The sequence below is a fragment of the Numenius arquata genome, chromosome 17 (assembly GCF_964106895.1).
Source record: "Numenius arquata chromosome 17, bNumArq3.hap1.1, whole genome shotgun sequence".
Taxonomy (NCBI): domain Eukaryota; kingdom Metazoa; phylum Chordata; class Aves; order Charadriiformes; family Scolopacidae; genus Numenius; species Numenius arquata.
In genome coordinates this window covers 21,480-43,464 of record NC_133592.1, presented here as the reverse complement: position 1 = coordinate 43,464, position 21,985 = coordinate 21,480, and the positions used below count along the sequence as shown (strand labels likewise).

General features: G+C 45.5%; 1 protein-coding gene across 1 annotated transcript; it reads right to left on the bottom strand.

Moving 5' to 3' along the window:
• Positions 1-912: 912 nt before the first annotated feature.
• MILR1 (mast cell immunoglobulin like receptor 1) lies at positions 913-5,463 on the bottom strand. The gene is made up of 8 exons (XM_074160340.1): positions 5,430-5,463; positions 5,295-5,339; positions 4,170-4,457; positions 3,558-3,842; positions 2,940-3,053; positions 2,422-2,511; positions 1,288-1,350; positions 913-962 (listed from the first exon to the last, which is right to left on the bottom strand). The coding sequence occupies exons 1-8, from the start codon at positions 5,461-5,463 to the stop codon at positions 913-915; spliced, it is 969 nt and encodes a 322-aa protein (XP_074016441.1).
• Between the last annotated feature and the right edge of the window lie 16,522 nt (positions 5,464-21,985).

Here is a 21,985-nt window from a genome sequence, read left to right as displayed (position 1 = left end):
ACGGGTTATTTGTAACTGCTGTACACTAAATAATAATTGCTGGATAGTGTATTTATGCTAGATACAATGCAAGGTGAGCATAGTGTGGCTGTGTGACTTCCTGAACTCACGGAACTCCACATAAGCTGGCTACGGAATGACGTTAAAACAACCCAGAAACATCTTAAGAAACAGCCTATAGCAGGATACAGAATTTGTTTTGGGGTTACCTCTCCCAAAAGTTAATTTTAGCTTCCTGTCCCTACTCTGAGAGCTGAAGCAATGTTGAACTGAGAAATTGCCATCCTTGCTGCTAGGTAACAGCAGGTACAGAGGACAGATACGGGTCCTCTAGCGTGTGCCAAAGAGGATAACACAGTTGGGATATTTTATTTTTATTTTTAATACATGACTAAAGCCTTTTGATTATCTTATGTTTGTGTACAATCCAGTTTCTATTTCAGGAGAAGTGTTAAATGTACAGGAACTTGGGTCTGGGTGAAAGCTTTACGTCATTTATTCCTTTCTGTTTACTCATCAGATACGTACAATGCCAGATTATATATTGAGTCCAGCAGGATTTTACCTGACAGCGATTGCATTGTTTTGTTTCATTTTGGGTTTTTTATGGTGCTATTTGGGCAATAAGCTGCTGTTTGTCTGATGGGATTGCTATTTGGGTCTTCGTTAATTGCAGTTTTTATCTGTTCTGCTTTTTCTTGTAAATTAAAGTCCTTAGAGATTATGACTTGGAGATTTTGCTTGCTATCAGAGAACGAGCTATATTAGCTGTCTACAAAATAATTAGTCCAGGAAACTAGTATCTAAACATCGTCTCTGTGTAAATTTGGTGGTACTCGTCACATCTGAGAACTGAAATATTCTTTAAAAATACACCATTAAGTTAATCACAAAAGAAAACTTACCTTGTACTCAGTCTCTGACGAGGACCTTTGAATAGACTGTAGCACGTGCCGCATTCTCTGCTAAAAGCCACAATAACATAATTAATGGTTCCTCTTTTTGGAACAGATACACAACAGAAGAATGAATATACCATCTGCAACTTGGTCACTAATAACATTTCCTGCATGGTTTCATAATGAAGCTGTTGAATTTTTGGGTCATAGGATGGTGATAGGCTTTTCCCCTCAAAAAAAGTTTTAAAGTTCTTTTAAGTTCTCTGTAGCAAGTAAGCAGTTTCAGTATCTAACTGCTGCTATCTAAACCCGGTCTCCCCCCTGCAAGATTCCCCCAAACCATATTTCTGCACATCAGATGTCCAAGATTCTAGCTTGAGGTTTTCACCTTTTCCATCTTCTCTTCTTATAACAGAAAAGTTGATGTATTCTTCTTCTGGTTTAACAGGCTCTGGATTAAAGATGGTGAACAGCAATTAATTACAAAAGACTGACCTGATTTTTGGGGTTTTTTAAAATAATCTTGAAATAAAGCAGCAAGATTCCATATTGAATGTAAGTCTACCATGCTTTAGTGTTCCTGGACCTTATCAGAGCTATTGTCGCTGTCCTTGCAGGGTATGTGGGTAGGAACCTGATTGATACCTGGCATAAGCAGCTATACTGAGCTAATGTAGCAGAGCAGCGACAGCCCTACCTGTCTCCTACAGGAACAGGAAGGCAAATTTTTTGAAGCAAGTGATCCCCTTTCTGATATTTAGACACAGGAAACAATGTCTTTGCTGTTGGTTTGTTTGGGGGTTTCTTTTTCTTTTGAAAATAGTGATGTTCATGTGTAAGGCAAGTGTAGAAAACCCCAAGTTAACGGCATTGTGGCTTTCATGTAACATCTTCATTACTGTGTATTTTCTGCAACTGTAGTAGTACAATGTCTTAGCATAGGTCAGTTGATTTGTCGTCTAGCATTATTTCATAATTTCAGTTTGAAATGACTTTGAGTCTGGTTAAGAAACATGGAATAAAGAACTGTTGTGTACTGAACAATTTTGAACACAACGCAGGAGCTACGTAAGTTTTATTTCACTACAACTTGCATATGGCCCACTTTTGTCTCTTGATAAATGGGAATTGCATCACTGATCTATTTACTGCCTTTAATTTTCTTTTCCTCTGTAATGGCTATTTCAGTTCTCACCATGAGTTGCCAAATGCAATTCTTCACTTTACTTCTGCTTACAGTAGATTTTTGTGTAGGATTTCAGTTCATTTACCTAGATGTCATTCTGGTTGTGTGGGTGACAGGTAGTGCCAAATATGGATCCTGAGGAACTTCAAATAATGCCTCTGCCAGGCACGGTCAGTGGGAGTATTATTGCTTACTGAGTGGTAGTAGGTGCCCCCTTCCACTTCTGCAGTACCTGAAGAAATTTGCCTATCCTCACTACAAATAGTATAATAGCATTCTTCAACCGAACTCCCACAAGTAAGTTTTGTGACTGCACGGAGAGTAACATGAACTTACCAATCTCTGTGTATATGATGTAGTTTTCAGAGTCTTCTGCATTCGCTGGTGAAGTAAGGCCAGTTGAGGACCTAGTAGACTTAATTTTTTCTGCAAATTGTAAAAGAAAAACATAAGTTTTTTTCTTAGAGGTAAATAAACAGCTCCATGATATTTTTCTAATACTTGGACACCTCGGATAATGTTATTTTCATGATAAAAATTACTCCTCAACCGAGGGCATTGTTAATAGAATTTCCTCTCTTTACTAAGATCAATGAGGTCCAATTCCCTCCAATGTTCACATGTATTAGATTAGATGTTGCTTTGCTTCCCCCATCCCGGACCTTCCATCGAAAACACAGCTCGGAGGTTTTGCCTTGTCAATGTATTGTTAAGTTGCCTATGCTGGTTAAGAGGAGACTTGACGACATCCTAAAATACCAAGAGTATAAGTCTACTTGTAACACGATGTTCACACACTGAAATGTATTGACAACGTAAATGGGGAAAATGAAACAGACATTCAAATAACTCACTCGCTTTATATGAGGGAATTATGAAAAATGGAATTGCCAGAGCAAATCCTATTATGAATAGTAGCAAGATCAGCCCAAGAGAAATTATCAGCGGTTGAGAATGGTTTCTCTCTTCTGCCAAAAAGGAAAAAAAAAAAAAAGGTGTTTATTCAATGAAATGTTGTTTCATATTCTAAGTATTTACTGTAAATTAAAATCAAGACTTTGCATTTCTTTAAACTTTTGGATTAACTGTGGTTAATGTAACTATTCAGGAGTCCCAAGCACACGCTGCCACAGCAGAAAGAAGGGAGCTTGCTGGTGCCAGTAGGCTCTCTCTTTCATAAGACCAGAGAGGAGAATGAAACTAGACTGCCCTCCAGGTGGACAAGGGGTCTATTGTAAAAGTGAGACATCCTTCTTGGTCACTTCAACTTTTCCTACTATCTAGGCTGCATGGAATTCTATCTTTTTGCATTAACTTTAAAAAGTAAGTATTTTTTTAATTGTAAAAAATTGTATTTTGAACATTACTTTGCAGGAACAACATTTCTGGCTAAAAAACTTGCATCGTTACATAATTCTGAATTTTTTGTGGTCCCTGTTTACTGACCGTGGTAAACGTTCACGCATGCACACCTGCTAATGTAAAGTTGAAACTGTTGCTGTACTTTGTACTATTGTGAAAGCTATTTTCAGCTCTGCATTTATAGGTTCCAAAGTCACTAGAGGAACTGATATATAGAAAAATCACAGCTGCTTCCCTCTTGTGCATCCTCACTGGGGGAGAGATGTTTCGTTTTCCTTTGAAGAAGATGTATGTGATAGGAAGAGAGCCGTTTTCTGAGAGGCAAGACAGGGTCACGTTCTGGCCTTTCTTTGCTTGAGAGGTGGGTGAGCTCAGCACTGGTTTGGAAATTGGCTCTGTAAAAAGAAAACTGAAAGGACTGCATCACTGAGTACAGGACAAGCTCCAAAGCAAGGCTCGGAGTTAAGTGGCAACATTGGCAAATGAGATTGGCATCAAGGAATGGAGGGCTCAGTGACCCAGATCAGAGTAGCACTGCCGATTCCTAACGAAATAATGGGGTTTTGCCATAAAGTTTAGCTCTGCCATCAAGGCAGGTGCACACCGTAGTCCAAAACAGTATCTGCTACAAACAAAACCCTGACTCCTGCTGTTGCAGATACATCGCATGGCTATGTACCCCTAAAATAAAATGAGCTGAGAAGGCATTCAGCCAGACATACCTACAAGGGTGAAGTTGAGACTGTTGCTGTATTTTCCACCACTGGACATTGTATTCTCAGATTTGCATTTGTATTCACCCACATCACTGGCGGAGTTGATAGTCAAGTTAAACAAAGCGGGGGTCAAGTCTGTCCTATTTAAAGCGGATACCTTCTGATTGTGTTTAAACAATGTGTATTTGACAGGTGGAAGTCCAGAGTCTGAGTGGCAGGAGAGGCTTACGTTCTGGTTCATCACTACATTCAAAGTCCTCTGAACAGACATGAGCCTGGGATTGGACAGCATCTCTGGAAAGAAGAAACCTCTGAGTGAGTTCACTGCATCTATCATCCAAGAAACCCCCAGATTGCTCCCAAAACATGTCAAGGACGAGGCTATCCTTATTTCTGTTGAAACAGGGGGTTGTAATTCTTTCCACCTTCAGTAGCAGGCAACACAACTTGGTATTTTTCGAAATCAGTATGCAGCTTCAAACACTTGATGAAAAGTGCATGTCTTCATGCAAAAGAGAGCATATATACACAAAGCTAATTGGTGTATCTGGATGAACTAACAAAAATACTTTTGAACTACAGCAGCAATTAAAATAATAGAAGTATAAAAGACAAATATAAATATTATGGGACTGTAATTGTAGGAGAAAGTAACCTTATATGCCGGTTGAGAGGTAACACGTGGACCTGAAAGTAAAAGCAATATTTTATTTGTGGCCATATGTAAAAAGGCAGAATTGGAATTTTGATTAGTAGCAGCAGGAGTCTTGACAGTCTGTTAAATTAGCTTGCTTTTACGAGATTATACAAAGAAATTTGCGATAAAAAATTTTAATGTATTTTAATAGAAAATAGCAATAAACTAGTCATGACTAAGATAAACTATGACATTTAGAGGGGGGAAAAATATGTTTTAACAACCTAAAGCAATTTTGACTGTACATACAGGTCAGCAAAGAGACAGTTGACTTTGTATAGAAACTTGTAAACTGCCTGTTGCCACCGCACAGACAGGGCAAAAGATTTAATTTTACATGAAGGTTCTGGACATTTTTAAATCCCTCCCCCATTTTTTCTTTGTTAACAGTCAATTTCAACACATAACGCAAAGCCAAAAAAAAGAGAACCTACCTTTGCCATCTGCAGTAGTTTTCTGAATCTGCTGAGACATTTGAACTAAGAGGAGAAAAGAAAGCTTTCAGACAAGAAACAATGGTTCTTGTTTAGAAAGATTTGTTATATGTAGGAAGTATGTCCTCGGCTTACGGTAGCAAAACAGCAGAATTGTGAGAAAAAACATTTTCTTGATACCGAGCAGGACAGCTGGTGACATTACTCTAATGAGATCTTCGAGGAGTGGCTCCAGGGGTTGAGGAAGTCCTAAATATGGTAACAGTGCTGATCTTTACTGATGTTTGCGTAAAGACTTTTGTAATATTCCACTTACATTTAGCCTATGGCAGACAGAGCAGTGGGCAGAAGAAAAAGCTGTGGAGTGAGGAACAGCCGTTTGGGATACAACAAAATGTTACACAGAGTTGCTCTAACATGTAGCGGACATAATCAGGAGTTTTTCCATGTGAGAGTGCTGTGTGGTAGAACACAGTATGGCTGACACTAAGGGACTAAGGGAGTATGCACTACTGTTTTGCTTTTTTTTTAGCAGCAATGTAATTAAAAAAAAAATATCCAAAAAAAAAAATCTATAGAAGTTCTAAGATGCTAATAAGTATTTGTAGCTAGCCAACTTGCTAGGGAACTATTTTGGTCAAACTTTGATTATTAAGCTGTGAGGAAGTCAGATCTTGTACCAGAAGGTACAAATCTCATCAGGAACTTGAGTTCAACACCACTGCAGAAACTAATTTGATGACTAATTTGGTCATCTAATCAGTAACACAAAGCGATATAATTATCATTACAGCAAATAGATGACCTCTATGTATCCTCTGAGTGAAGTAGACGTGATCTTTAACTATACACGGGCAATGCCTTCTGAAGAACTCTAGGCCCTGTTGTCTGTGAAGTAACTACTTATACAGAAAAGGCCTTAAAAGTGGTGTTGTGGTCCTTGCCTTATTACTTGTCTCCAGTTTTTGAAGGTAACAAGATGAGTCCCTACAGTCTCTCCTCTTCTCTGGTGTAATACAAAATCTCTCCCAAGGCCTGATCTGTTTCCTCACAGAATTTTGTGTGCAACTTCCTTCCTCCTTGTTTTGCTTTTTTTTGTTTAATTTATTTTAAGATAACTTCTACCCTCCCCTTGCAAATGTTTCTTATGTGGAAATGCTGACAACTAACCACAAGACTGGAATATTTTTTTTTGGCGGCTGGCAGGAAGCATGTGTGAAAATGCAGCTGTCAGGATAAGAACTGAGAACACTTGTGAATTTTCCTGTTGTGGGAGCCTGTTTTTTGTCAGAAAAACCACAAAAAAAAAAAAGCCCTTAAGATGCTCGCAGCTGTGTGATGGAGGCGGGGAGGTGTTCTGAAAGCTGTGGAAGGAGCCAGAGGTCTTGCCCTCCTGTCAGGAGAAGTGGGTGGCCGGCCCAGGGCAGCTGCCTGAAAGCTGCTGAGGGCTGTGGCGAGGAGGGCCCATGGCCACCTCCCTCGGTGCCGGAATTCCTCTACTGTCTTCTCTGCTATTTTGTTTTATGATGCTGAAATACAATTGGGGATGTCTATTTTTCAGATCCCTCGTTATACGTGTCTTGTGCTGCTCGACAGATGCCCCAGCCCAGGTTTGCAGCTGGTGGTGGAGCCACCTGAGGGGAAGGGGCCAGCCCTGGGTCTGGTCATTTTGTTTGGGTTTTTTGGTGAATTAAAAAAAAAGAGGTGAGTGTGTCTGATGGGGGGGTGGGTGTGTGTGATGTCATTTGGGGCATTCTAATGTCACTGGGGGAGCAATGATGTGGTGGAGGAGCCAGGTGAGTGGGACATGTGGGAGTTACATGGGGTTCCCCCAAAAGACGTGAGTCACAGTCCGAGTGGGGCAGGGCAGAGATGGAAGCCCTGTACGCCGTAAGATGGTTACGGTCCCTGTCTGAACTGAACCGGGCTGACAGCGGCCACTGCTCATCACCCTTAATGAGGGCTCGGCGCGGGATAACTAAGGGGGTGCTTCCGCCCCGCGGCCTACGGTCGGTACTGCAGATGACGAACCGCGCATGCGCAGTGGAACGACGATGCTTCCCCGCCGCCGGGCGGCACTTTGCGTCGGTTCCGCAGCTCGGGCGCATGCGCGGTTCCACGGAGGCCGGGCCAGCGCTGGCCCGGGGGCGAACCAGCCCAGAGGGGGCTCCGGCGGGCTTCCCGCCAGCCAGAGCGGCTTCTGTGCCGCCCGCCCGCAGCCACGGCTGCCCCTCCCGGCCCCGAGAGCGGCCATTAGCGCTCCGGTACCGGATATTACCGCGAACGGGGCCCCCCGGAAGTGCCGGTCAGTCCTCTAGAAGTTCATCTCTATGGTCTTTCCGGTCCCCAGAATACCGGAAGTGCCTATCAGTACTCCGAAAGTCCAGCTCGATGGCCTTTCAGTCCTCCGGTACACCGGAAGTGCCCGTCAGCTCTTCGGAAGTTCATCTCGATGGCCTTTCGGTCATCCAGGATACTGGAAGCTCCGGTCAGTCCTCCGGAAGTCCGTCTCTATGGCTGTTCGGTCCTCCAGGACACCAGAAATGCCCGTCAGTCCTCCGAAGTCGATCTCTATGGCTCTATAGTCCTCCAGGACACTAGAAATGTTTGTGGTTCTTCTCAAGAACACATGCTTCCAACATTCTAACGGTACAGAAAATGGTCAACAACTAAGGACAAAAATGTCTTAAGATTACAAAAATAAAACAGTAACTATAAAAATATTTTCTTCACAGCAACAAGTGGCATGATAATCACTGGAGATGAGTCAGAACTTCCAAATGGAAATAAAAAAACAGGTATGATCCCTAGCCTGCCGTAAACTTAAGGCAAGTGAGAAATACAGCTCCTGCTCCTGTGGCTGTCTTTCTGGCTTCTGGGGCTTGACCCTGCCCCTTTCCCAGGGGATTGTGGGAAGGGTGGTCGGCGGGGCCCGGGGTATATAACCGTGACCTCTGCTCAGTAAGCTCATTTTGCCCTGGGACTTCTCCAGAGGTGGTGGAGCGCTAGGTCTTCAGTTGACTGCAGTTTTAGGGCTGGCTCAGCTGTTTCAGCATGTAGAGATGCAAACATTAAGAAGTCTCAAGAAAGGTCTTCAGCATCAGGTAAAGTTCAACAGCATATATAGGAGAACAATTGCTTGTATGCTGGCTTTGCTTGCTTGCTTTTAAACTCTGGTGTTTCTTGGGTGGTTTTTTTTGTGGTTTTTTTGTTTTTGTTTGTTTTGTTTTGTTTTTTTAGGTTAGTAATTCTGTAATGAGTATTTAAGAATGGCAAAATGGCTTAATAGTATGCTTTTCTTTATTCTAGGTGCACTGCATTCTCCTGGAATTCTTGACTTCCTTGAAGAATGAATTGTGGTTTTTTTTTTTTTTTTTTTTTTTTTACTAGATTTGCTGTATACTGTGTAAGTTACTGATACCATCTCTCTTACTAGGACTGATGGTAAGATTATCTAGCAGGGTTTAGGGTGAGCATCTTGTGTGCATCTGTGTATGGAGTTTAAGCATTTCTCAAGAAAGCAGCAAGGACGTAGGACATAATGTCTTTCAGGGTATGGTACAGCTCATCACCTTTCCCTGTTGCCCACAGAGTACCACAGTGTCCCTAGAGCTTTTGTAGTTTGTGGCAGGCCCCTTGTAGATTTTTGTCAGGGCTTCACTTATTTTGTGGGTCTAACAGAGCCCAGAGTCCATGGGAAGACAGCAAATGGGAGGTGCCCACAGAACGAAGACATGGCTTGGAAGAGCAGCTTCTGAGGAGCAGCTGCTGCAGGGGGTTCAGGGTTGCGAAAACAGGGTGGGAGCTGCCTGGAAGAAGCAGGGTTCCTTCCCTGACAGCTCAGGAGAGGAGAAGGAGTTTCTAAAGCTTTGTGACTTGGGGATGGCTATGTAAGGGAGGCAGCTTTATTAGTCTTACTCATACTGGTTTTGCATTTGGATGTTAATGAAGTCTTGTGGGTTCAGTTAAAGGTCACTCACACAGTTAAGATTTACATGCATCTGGAGCAACAGTGTGTGCCAGTAGCGACCTTGAGAGTAGGGGAGGAATGAGAAACACAAGTTTCACATCCTGAAGCGTATCCTGACAAAAAACAGAACACAGTCTGGGAACCGAAACTTGTCCTGGTAGCAGAGTACCTGTTATTGTTATAAGCTCAGTAGAAGGTAAAAAAATATTTTTGTAAGTCCATGATTGGGCATTACGAGGGGAGTGGGTTTGTGTCTTAGTGTATATAGGTTTCTCTGTGTAGCAATAAAGGGGGTCGATTTGGATTCGCTTACTGCATGACCTACGAGTCCGTGATTTCTTCATACGCCGCAGTCTGGTGTGTTCTAGCTTCTTGCATTTGAGGTGAGCTGGGTAGCATCAAGGAGAAACACAGGACTAGTGATTTTGCACAAGCGCAATGGTAAAATTGTGTTTCTTGGTATCTTAGGTGCCATAATTAATAGTTGCTGCAGCCTCTGACTCTGGGATCAGTGTGGAGCAGGTGAGCAGAATGCCATGGTGCTTCTGAGGAGGCGGCTGTCGTGGAAGAGGTTGGTATCTACTGTCGTGATTCTCACTGCTAGAGCTGTGGTTTCTTCCTTTTTTTTTTTTTTTTTTTTGTTTGTCGTGGTTCCTGTCAGCCAGCCTTTGGAAAGCTATGTTTGAGGGAACAGGGCTGGGGAGGGGCTGGGAGGAGAGGACGAGATCAGGAGTTGCAGGGGAGGGGTTTTAAAGTCAGGTTAGGGCAGGAAGCCATCCAGGAGCAGTCACCTCTGGGTAGGCCATGTGTGCTGGGCAGGGCAGTTCCGGTATGTGTCTGTTGTGTATTTTGTGTGGTCTATCTTCTGTGTCTTAGACTTTCCTCAGGTCTTGATGTCCTCATTGCTCTTTGCACTCACGGGGCATGGCAGGCACCTCAGGGGCCACCCATAGCGTCTCGAATGCCTGTACTCATTGCCATAGCACCCAAAGGGCACTTATTTTCTTGCATAACAATCTTAAAGTACGGTTCAGACTTGCACCTCGGACGTTTTTAGACAGTCCTCTTTTTGCATTGTCATTCCTGGCTGCATGAGCAGCTCTGTTCTCTAGCCTTCTTTTTTTCCGCAGACTGGGATTTCTTCCCTGCATCCTTATGTTCCCAGATCTTGAAGCTAGACTTCTTGCGTGTACATCCTCTCAGTTTTGACAGTAACTTCTTGTAATGGGCCATCACATTTGACATGTTTATGACATTGCCATAGAGCCTTCACATGTCAGCACTGCAGCCCTGTAGGTCTTCTTGCCTGACGATATCTCTGATCTGGAAGTCCTTCTCGCGGAGAGTGTTGTCAAAGACGAGTCGCATTGTCTATAGCGTTGTGTGGTGTAGGGCTGCACATGGGTGTGCTTGGCGTGTAGCTGCCCTGCCTGGGCTTGTAGAGTCAGGGGTAGGTGGAACAGCCATAAGAGTGTATGGTTAACACGTTGATCTGCCCAAACTGTGGAGGCAAAAGCTGTATCGTCATTGTAGATCAAGTAGGCATGGGCAGGGCCACTCATTTCCGTAGTGTTTAATGGAGATGATCAGAGCTTTCTGGGCAGGGCTGTTTGGTGCTAGTGAAGCAGATTGAAGGTGTTAAGGCTTGTATATGTGGGGGTTTAATGTTTGTTCCCATTTTTTTTCATGGCAGACTTCCATTGGTGTCTAGACTGTATTCCTGAATGAAACAAGACCCCTTCAATTGTTCAGCTGCGAATCAGAACCTGGCTGACTGGTTTACCATTGGATTTTTTCCAGGTACAGAGGGACAAGATGCGCACCAAAGAGCAATGGATGAGGCGAGCAGGGCACCATAAGACGGTGGGTCAGTGCATGGTGTTGGATGAAAGATGCATCTGGTGGCTATGTGACTATATTAGGGTTTGGTAGTGGTTGGTTTGTGGTGTGTGGGTTTTTTTTGTTTGTTTGTTTGTTTGTTTTTTACTTTTGAAGATGTAAAGTGATGTGTAAAGCAGGATATTGGCACCGGAGTGACTCAGGCAAGGTGAGCAACGACTAGTGGGCTGAAGTATTAATTCTTTTTCAGGTGCTGTATCGTGGGTGAAGTTCTAAGTGTCCTTTGGTTCCATTATACAGATGGTGCACAAGACTCAAAGTGGCAGCCCAAAATCATGGGTGCCAGGTGGGTGAACAGCCAAGGTAAAGGCATGGGAGACAGGAATTGCTTAAGGCAGGCTGAGATTTTGGGCAGTACCTCAGCATGTGCCTTTTGCTTTGTATGTTTCAGGTGCTGCACGCAGGCTCGGAGGGGCGAAGCTGCATACCAATAAGCAGGCAGAGAAGGTGAGGCAGTTATGGGCTGTGTTGTTGTCCAGTAGTAAAGTATGATGTGTCAACTTGGTTCAGTATGTACCTCTGATTTTGCAGGTGCTCCATGAGCTGCCATTGGAAGTGGATGAGCATTAATTGCGGATGATGAAGAGGAACCTGATGACTGCAGGGATGTCCCAGATAGCTGATGTGTTGTCTTTTTCTCGACAGGGGATTTCAGACCCCCAGCTGCCTGAAAGCTAAGTTGAGGGACCGGGGCTGGGGAGGAGCTGGGAGGAGGGGACATGGTTGGGAGTTGCAGGGAGGGGTTTTAAACTCAGGGTAGGGCAGAGGGCTGTCCTGGAGCAGTCCTGTTTGGGCAGGTAAAGGGAGCGGATTACTTTTCAGCACAATGCTAGCGTGTCCCAGGCGGGGGGGTTCCAGCCTGTGTCTCTCGTGTTGTTTGTGTAGTCTGTCTTCTGTGTCTTAGACCTTTCTTGGCTCTTGCTGTACTCTTTATGCTCAAGGGCATGGCAAGAACCTCGGGCACCATCCCTAGAGTCTCAAATGCCTGTACTCATTGGCATAGCCCCAGTTGGGTGCTGCTTTTCTTGTGTTCCAAACTTAATGTGTGGATCGCTCTTGAGTCACAGAAGCTTCTGGATAGTCCTCATTTGCGACATTGTTCCCAGCCACCTGAGCAGGTCTGCTCTCCAGCCATCCATTTCTAGGGAGTGGCACTTCTTCCCTGCATCCTTACGTTCTTAGGTCTTGAAGCCAGGCTTCCTGTGCAGACATCATCTCAGTTCTGAGAGTCACTTCTTGTCCTGGGCCATTACATTGTACACGCTGCCTGGGGTTTCCCTAGAACATCCTCATGTCATCATTGTGGTCCCACGGGTCATCTTGCCTGATGGCATCTTCCAAGCAGGTGTCACTCTTCTTCCTGAGAGTTTTCTCTTGCCTTCGAGGTGTGTTGTTTGTCATGTTGTGTGTAGTGTTGGTCTGTGCTTCTGTGTTTGGCTTGGAGCTGCCCTGCCCGGAGTTGTAGAGTCTGGGCTTGGTGGAATTGCAGTAAGAGTGTGTGGTTAATACATGGAGCTGCCCAGACTGTTCAGACAAAGGTGGTACAGTCACCTCAGACAGAGTAGCCATCAGCAGGCTCTGTGGACTTTTTTTTTCCATTATTGTTTTATGGGGAAGAGGAGAGCTATGTGGGAGGGGCTGTTCAGCAGTAGTGAAGCGGATTGCACCTCAAAGATCTTAAGGCTTTATGTGAGGCTCCAATTCTTGGAGCTTTTTGAATGGCAGGCTGCAGTTGGAGTCTAGATGACGCTTGTAAATTGGAAAAAGACCTTTGGAATTATGAAGCTATTGCTTTTGATTTTTTGATTTTAAAGTCAGAGTAGGGCAGGGGGCTGTCCAGGAGCAGTCACCTCTGTGTAGGTAAAGGAAATGGGTTACTCTTCAGCAGGAAGCCAGCGTGTGCCGGGCAGGGCGGTTCCGGCCGGTGTCTGTTGTGTAGCTTGTGTGGTCTGTCTCCTGTGTCTTAGATGTTCCTCAGGTCTTGATGTCCTTGTTGCTCTTTGCGCTCAAGGGGCACGACAGGTACCTCGGGCACCACCCGTAGGGTCTGGAACACCTGCCCTCATCTGCATCGTGCCCAATGGGCACTTCTTTTCTTGCATAACAATGTTAAAGTATGGACCGGACTTGCGTCTTGGATGTTTCTGGATGGTCCTCTTTGTGCGTCATCAGTCCCGGCTGCGTGAGCAGCTCTGTTCTTTAGCCATCTGTTTCAGGGACTGGGATTTCTTCCCTGCATCCTTACGGTCTCAGGTCTTGAAGCCCGGCTTCTTGCGCATACATCCTGTCTGTTTTGACAGGAACTTCTTGTAGTGGGCCATTGCCTTTGATTCTCTCATGGAATGGCCATAGAGCCTCCTGACATCAGGGCTGCGGCCCTTCAGGTCTTCTTGCCCAAGGGCTTCTCTGGTCTGGAGGCGATTCTTCTTGTTCAGACTATTGTCTCATCTTTGAGTTGCATTGTCTATAGTGTTGTGTGGTGTTGGGCTGCACAGGGGTGTGTTTGGCGTGGAGCTGCCCTGCCCAGTGGTGTAGATTCAGCGGTAGGTGCAACACCTATAAGAGTCTACGTTGTATTGTGGGTGAAGTTCTAAGTTTTCTTTGGTCTCTTGTACAGGTGGTGCACAAGCCTTACAGTTGCAGCTAAAAATTACAGAGGGCAGGTGGGCGAGTGGCCAAGGTAAAGGAGTGGGAGAGAGGAATAGCTGAGGGCTGGCTGAGGTTTGGGGCAGTATCTCAGCACGTGCCTTCTGCTTTGTATTTTTCAGATGCTGCACACAGGTTCAGAAAGGTGAATCCTCATGCTGATGAGCAGGCCAAGGAAATGAGGCAGTTGTAGGCCATGTTGGTGTCTAATGGTGAAGTATGATACGGCAGCTTGGCTAAGTATTTACCTTCTGGTTTTGCAGGGTCTCTGTGACCCGCCTTTGGAAGCTGATGAACATTAGAGGTGAGCTGGGGCGGTCGCGAGGAGAAGTGTGGGGTCAGTGACTTCTCACATGAGTAAAAACAAAGTCACAAAACAGTAATTTTGTTTCTTGGTATCTCAAGCAATGACATCCACAGCTTCTCACTCCAGAATGAGCAGGTGAGCGGAATCCCATTGTACTTTTGAAGTAGGGGAAGTTGTGGAAGGTGTTGGCATTGACTTCTGTGGTGGTGTACTCTCCCTGTTTTCCCTGCCATCCCGGCTCCTGCTTGGGCCATGGCCATCACAACATCAGTTGCGATAACTTGCACCCGGACTTTGGGGGATGGCTGGCAACATAGCCAAAACACTGTCTGGAGTGGGGACCTAGATATTTCGTTCCCACGAGACTATGACTATAGGTCAATTATCTTACTCTATAAATAGCGGACAGCCCAAGAGCCCTTTGAGCTCTCCTGTACGGCAGCGGGCTGCACGCCAGGATCTCCTCTTTTGTGAGGACGCTCGCTTAAGGATCTACTCCTCGAGGTTGGGAGACTCCTTGCCGCAACAGATTCTCGGTAAGTGACTAATAGCATGCTAAACTTTGAAATCTTAGCTAAGTAATATAAAGGGTTGATTGCGCATATATAATCCTTTAGACATAAACTGTTGACCAAGTGTGGGACTAGGATTGCATCCAGCCGCACCTAGACTCCTCTCTGAGGAGTTTAGAAAGCAAGGGGGTCCTTTCTGAACCTCGTGACTCAACGGGAGGGTCTCCCTGACCCTGTCCTCTATGCAGTAAGTAATAGAGTGTACCTTGACATCAAATCTCATAAAACACTATCGTATTTACTACTGATTTTGTTAAATCACTGTTTCACTTTAATAAATATTTCACTACTTCTCTCTTACGAGTGGAGTTTATCACTCCGCCCGCAACAACCTCTCTGACAGTTCTTGCAGGTGTTGTTTCGGGTTTTATTTTTAGTTGCAGATGATGAAGAGGAACCTGGTGATTGCAGAAATGTCCCGGATAGCTGATATGGTTTTTTTTTTTTTTTAAATGGGAAATTTAAGACCCCAGCCCTCTTAAATCTCAGTTTAGGGACCAGGGCTGGGAGGAGGGGACAAGGTTGGGAGTTGCAGGGAGGGATTTTGAAGTTAGTGTATGGGAGAGCACTTTACAGCTGTGGTCCCCTTTGGGCAACTGAAAGGAGCAGGTTACTTTTCAGCACGAAGCCAGGTTGTGCCTGGCAGGCTCATTCCAGCCTGTGTCTGTTACTGTATAGTTAGTATGGTCTGTCTTCTGTGTCTTAGACCTTCCTTGGGTCCCGATGTCATCTTTACACTTAAGGAGCACAGTGTGTGCCTCAAGCACCATCCCTGGAGTCTCAAACACCTGTACTCATCAGCATAGCCCCAGTTGCGTGCGGCTTTTCTTGCATTACAAGCTTAAAGTGTGGATCAGGAATTTCTGGTTGGTTCTCAGTTGCCAAGTTGTTCCTGGCGGCGTAAGCAGCTCTGCTCCCTACCTGTCGGTTTTCAGGGACCGGGTCTTCTTCCCTGCATCCTTAATTCTTAGGTCTTGAAGCCTGGCTTCTTGCACATACATCACTTTAGTTTTGAGAGTCACTTCTTGTCTTGGGCCACGATGTTCTACACTTAGTTTCTGGGTTTTCCCTAAAGCCTCTTCACATCACCCTTATGCTCCCGCAGGTCTTCTTGCACGACGGCACCTTCCAAGCAGGTATCATTCTTCTTGCTGAGACTTTTCTCACATCTTTGAGGCGTGTTATGTGTAGTGTCGGCCTGTGCATGTGTGTGCTTGGTTTGGAGCCGCCCTGCCCAGGGCGAGGCTTAATGTTTGTGGGAGTGGCAGAGACTATGTGAGATGAACTGACCACAATCCCCGCTCCCTGTCACCTGGCCTTGCTCAGGGGTAGGATGTAGAGAAGTCAGGAGTGGCGATGAGCACAGGAAAAGAGAGGGGTGGTGGGAAGGTGGCTTTTAGATTTGTTCTTATTTCTCATTATTTGACAAGAAATTAAATCAATTTCCCCATGCTGAGTCTGTTTTGCCTGTGGCAGGTGAGTGATCTCCTTGTCCTTATCCCGACCTACAAGCTTTTTCACTATATTTTCTCTCTCTGCCTTGTTGAGGAAGGGCAGCGATAGAGTGGCTCTATGGGCACCCAGTACCCAGCCTAGGTTAACCCCCCACAGGTTGCTTCTCTCAGGCTCCCTGTTCCTATTCTTTAATTCTTCACTGTTTCTTGTACCCCATCACTTTTCATAGAATCATAGAATTGTCTGGGTTGGAAGGGACCTTTAAGATCATATATTCCAACCTTATTCTCATGAAAACCATCAGTAAACCATGTCACTAAGCACTATGTCTACCCGTCTTTTAAATGCCTCCAGGGATGGTGCCTCAACCACTTCCCCGGGCAGCCCATTCCAATGCTTAATAACCCTTTGAGTGTAAAAATTTTTCCTAATATCCAATATGAACCTCCTCTGGTGCAACTTGAGGCCATTTGGGTCACAACAACCCCAGGCAGCGCTACAGGCTTGGGGCAGAGTGGCTGGAAAGCTGCCTGGCAGAAAAGGACCTGGGGGTGTTGGTGGACAGCCGGCTGAACATGAGCCAGCAGTGTGCCCAGGTGGCCAAGGAGGCCAACAGCATCCTTGGCCTGTATCAGGAACAGTGTGGTGAGTAGGACTCGGGAGGTGATGGTCCCCCTGTAGTCGGCACTGGTGAGGCCCCACCTCGAGTACTGTGTCCAGTTTTGGGCCCCCTACCACAAAAAAAAGACATCGAGGTGCTGGAGCGGGTCCAGAGAAGAGCAACAAGGCTGGTGAGGGGTCTGGAGCACAAGTCTTATGAGGAGAGGCTGAGGGAACTAGGGTTATTCAGCCTGGAGAAAAGAAGGCTGAGGGGAGACCTTATTGCTCTCTACAACTACCTGAAAGGAGGGTGTAGAGAGGCGGGGGTCAGTCTCTTCTCCCAAGTCACGGGCGACAGGACTAGAGGAAACAGCCTCAAGTTGCGCCAGGGGAGGTTCGGGCTGGATATTAGGAAAAATTTTTTCACTGAAAGGGTTATCAGACATTGGAATGGGCTGCCCAAGGAGGTGGTTGAGGCACCATCCCTGGAAGCGTTCAAAAGACAGGTTGACGTGGTGCTGGGAGACATGGTTTAGTGATGGTGTTGCATTTTGTTGTTTTGTGGGTGTTTTTTTTTGTCAGTTAGGTTGATGGTTGGACAAGATGATCTTGAAAGTCCCTTCCAACCTAGAAGATTCTGTGATTTCCTCTTGTCCTATCGCCTGTTACTTGGGAGAAGAGACTGACTACCCCTGGCTACACCCTCCTTTCAGGGAGTTGTAGAGAGCGAGGTCTCCCCTCAGCCTCCTTTTCTCCAGGCTGAACAACCCCAGACCCCTCAGCTGCTCCTCGTAAGACTTGTGCTCCAGACCCTTCACCAGCTTCGTTGCCCTTCTCTGGACGCGCTCCAGCTCCTCAATGTCTTTTTTGTGGTGAGGGGCCCAAAACTGGACACAGCTCTCGAGGTGGGGTCTCACCAGTGCCGAGTACAGGGGGACCATCACCTTCCGAGTCCTACTCACCGTGCTGCTCCTGATACAGGCCAGGATGCTGTTGGCCTTCTTGGCCACCTGGGCATACTTCTGGGTCATGTTCAGCTGACAGTTGACCAACACCCCCAGGTCCTTTTCAGCCAGGCAGCTCCATCCACTCTTCCCCAAGCTTGTATCGCTGCATGGGAATCTTTCGTTCTAGCTCTCCATCCCTTTCTTTTTCATTCTTGCTTATGTTTCTCGAACCCAGTAGTTGTTAAAATCTTCTTGTTAACTTTCCCTTTCTTTATCTCCCTAACTTAATCTCAATTTTTGTCTGTGTTTCTTGTACTGTCGCTTTTCAAATTTTCTTCCTACGTCTATCTCTATGCAGTTCTGTGTACCTATGAAACCTATGTTCATTCTGGTGTATGATTCTTGTATCATGTTGCTTTCAAAAATTTCTGTCTGTGTCTTCCTCTAGCCATTTCCCTGTCTAGAATTCCTAGTTCTTCCCTCTCTGTTCTGCATGCTGTCACTTTTTTCACTTATCTGTTAGTTCCTGCCTATATTTTGTGTACCCTGGTGTTTTTCAAAATTTGCTTTTGACATCTATCTCTGCCCAGGTCCCTGTTTTTTTTTTTTTTTTTTTTAATTTCTTGCCTATATTTCTCAAACCCCGTCACTGTAGAATTCTTCCCTGTCACTTGTCTAGTTTCTGTCTTGTTGTCTCGCTGGGCCCTTCTGCCTCTCTCTCCTGCTCCCTGTCTCGTTTATTCCTCCCCATTTTTTTGTGCAGTGTCTCCGCTCTCTACAGGCTGTCCTGCTCCCCGCCCCTCTCGTTTGCAGTGTCCTATTTTCTGGCTCCCTGTCCCACACCTCTACGTCCCTCTGTCCTTCCTCCTCCTTTTCTCTTACCTTTGTCCCTCTGTCCTGCTGTGCTTGGGCACCGAGCCTTGTAGCCAACTCACTGCCGGGAACTTCTTATGTACTTTAATGAAGAAACATTTCCTGCCTCCTCTGTGTCCCTGGATGTGTTTACAGACCCTGGGTGCAGAGCTCACGGCTGAGGACAGGCTTTAAAAGATCTAGTTTAAAAAGCTTTATTTATAAAAAGATATTAGAGTCAACAAACCCAGATAGCTAGTTAAACTGATGTTCTATATAATAAGCATAAACACAAGTCTAAATTGATCTCAGTCTAAGCAGAAATTCTATATAAGTGTAAAAAAAAATTTATATATTTAGGGGGAAAATAAAATGTATATTTAGGTAGGAAAAATAAATTTAGGGGGGAAAAATAAATAAGTCTTTGGGGTGAAAATAGTTACATATTTTGGGGGGGAAACCCCTATATATATAATATTTTTTTTTAGGGGGGAAACCCTAGATATGGCACAATGTGACAGGGTGAATATTATAATGAGCTCTGGGAAATGTAATGCCTGTGCATATTCTGTATAGATATAAGTTGCTGTGAATCTCGCATTCAGTGGACATATTGGGTGCAGAGATCACCCATGTCCCCGGTGCCGAATAAAAAGAATGCCTGCCTCTTAAGACTGCACTGGTGTTAAGCAGTTTATTCCCGGTTTCAGTGACAACAGGGCTGGGCGCATCAAGCGGTAGCTGCCACCACGGTAATAAAAAATACCCCAAAGCTCTGATTCCGGGTCTGTATTGGGGGAAAAAAAAAATAAATTCCAATTTGGGGCTCCTGGTAAAGCTAAATCCACCTGAATTTGTGCAGTTGGAAAGCAAAAATATCCCACTTTCAGGCGCAAAGCCAAAACTCACCAATTTTTATGTTGTGGAAAAAGGCTGAAAAATGCCAATATTTAGTATTCTGGAAAAGTGGGAAATACAGCCGTTCCCCCGGCCCCGCCTCCTGGGGAGGCTGCTTGTCAGTCCTCTGGACTTCGATCTCTGTGCCCCTGCGGTCCTCCAGCACAGCGGAAGTATCTGACACTTCCTCGGAAGTTGATCTCTATCGTCCTACAGGCCTCCAGCACACCGGAAGTGCCCGTCAGTCCCCCGTACGCTGATCTCTATGGCCCCGCGGTCCTCCACCACACTGGAAGCGTCACGAAACTTGTTTATTCTTCTGTAACACAGTTCTTAAAACGTTCTTGTTAACTTTCCTTCTGTCTCCCCAAACTCATTTTCGCCGGAGTTTCCTGTACCCTGTCACTTTTCAAATTGTTTTCCTACGTCTCTTTCTCTTTAGTTCTGTGTGCCTATGTTTCAATTCTCATGTATGGCTCTTGTATCCTGTTGCTTTCCAAATTTTCTATGTCTCCCTTTAGCCATCTCCCTGTCTAGAATTCCCAGTTCTTCCCTGTCTGCCCTGCATCCTGTCTCTTTTTTCACTTTTTACATTTTCCTGTCCTTATTTGTTAGTTCTTGTCTATGCTTTGTATAACCTGTTGCTTTTTTGAAATTTTCTTTTGACGTCTACCTCTGTCCACCTCCCTTTTTCTTTTTTTTTTTTTTCCCTTTGCCTATATTTCTTTTCCCCGGCCACTTGTCTTTGTCTCCTTGTCCCGCCGGTCCCTTCTGCCTCTCTCCTGCTCCCTGTGTCTGGTATTTATTCCTCCATCTCTGTCCCTGTTTTTTGCACAATCAACCCTCTTTCTACACAGCTGTCCTGCTCCCCACCCCTCTCTTGTTCGCAGTGTCCCATTTTCTGGCTCCCTGTCCTACATTTCTACGTCTCTCTGTCCTTCTGCTTTTCTCTTCAGTCAGGGTTAGGGATGAGATCCAGGCGCAGATGGGACAAAGACATCATGAAACGGTGTAAGAAGGTCAAAGCACCTGCACCAAAACTCAGTCATTGAGGAGGGCACCGACTGAAGAGGAACCGTTGAACAATTTGATTGAACAAGAGACTCACGCTTGTTGCATGAAGAGGAGCTGGAGTAGCTTATGGCATAGATTGAGAGGCTTTAATGAGCACAAGAACAGAACTGAGGGGGTCCTTCTTCGGAGGCACACGGCTCAAGCTGTATTAAACCGACTCTGAGGCAGAACCTAGGCTCTGAAGTCTTCTTTACAGTCTGAGGCTGACTGGATCCAGCCGCATCTAGGCTCCTCTCTGAGAAGGAGTTTAGAAAGCAAGGGGGTCCAGTCTGAACCTCGTGACTCGGCAAAAGGGTCTTCTTGGCCTCTTCTGCAGCACTCAGCCCAGTCCTTCCATCCTCTCTTCCCTCTAGCCGTGCCTCTATTAGTTCCCTGGCCCTCCAACGACACCTTTACTCAGTGTGGATCCCCTCTGGATTTAATTATCATGGTCCCAATCATTTTTCTGTTTCTCCGGTTCCCACGGGACATTTCTTCTACCAGCCACGATGCCTTCCCAGAGTTTCCCTGTGCTTCGCATCCATTTTGTAGTACTTTAGGTGGGGCCATCTTTCAGGTACAGAGCACTCATTTGTTCCTTTACGCTACCTAGGATTCCTGTGTTCAGCCTCCAGCCACACAAGACCATCTGTACTCCACTCGGATGACTACCCAAGTTCCTCCTTGCTGTCCCCAAGGATTCTTTTGTCCATCAGCCCCTGTCCACACCCCTCTCCTCACAGTCACACCACCTCCCGAGACCTTCCTCGATCTCCACAGCATCTTGTAGCATTTTGTCTCCCCTTCTCTCTCTTATTCTGTAAGAACCTCCCATTTTGCTTTGCTACGCTCCTTTATCCTTCTTTATCTATATCCATCAAGGGTATCTACGTTTGCTTCCTCTCTCACTCGTTGATCTGTAGCTTGCCCAGGTGCCCTCCTGAGACTCCAAGGCCCTCACTGTGTCTCCAAGCTGCCTTTTCTTACCCTGCTCGCTCATAATGGCTGTGTTCTCTATAGCAATGTCTTCCAAGTCCTTTCCCATACTCCACAGCACTCTTGTAGCATTTTAGCTCCCTTTAGATTTTAGTTTTTTGTGCTCTTCAGGGCACCCTTACCTTACTCTTTGCTGCTCAGGATGCCTTCATTCTGCCCCCAGTGCCCTGTCAACATCTGTGCTTTGTTGAAATCCCCTTCAGAGTTCTACGTCGTTATCTCTGGCACTTCTTTGGTCTCTCACGTCCCCGCAAGACTCCTCCACTACCTTTGCCGAGCTTTCATGAGACATCCCCTACACACCTGCACTCCATTTTAGTTCTAGAGGGCACTTTGCACTTCTCTTTTCCCATCAGAACCCTTCCTTAGTCCACATCTGCTACCCGGGTCAATCTTTCCATCCTCTCATCTGTTTGGTACACCTCCATTTGGTTCCCAGTTCCCTGAAGACACCCGTACTTTGCTCAATTCTCTTTTGAGGTCATTGCATCCCTGAG

Excerpts from the sequence above, each read along its gene's own strand:
- MILR1 (XM_074160340.1), bottom strand. The coding sequence starts at position 5,463 with ATGTTTTTTCTCACAATTCTGCTGTTTTGCTACC. Across the intron at positions 1,351-2,421 it reads CATCATATACACAGAGATTG|AGCCTGTTAAACCAGAAGAA; the intron begins GTAAGTTCATGT and ends TCTTTAATCCAG. Across the intron at positions 963-1,287 it reads AAGAAGAGAAGATGGAAAAG|AGAATGCGGCACGTGCTACA; the intron begins GTGAAAACCTCA and ends GGCTTTTAGCAG.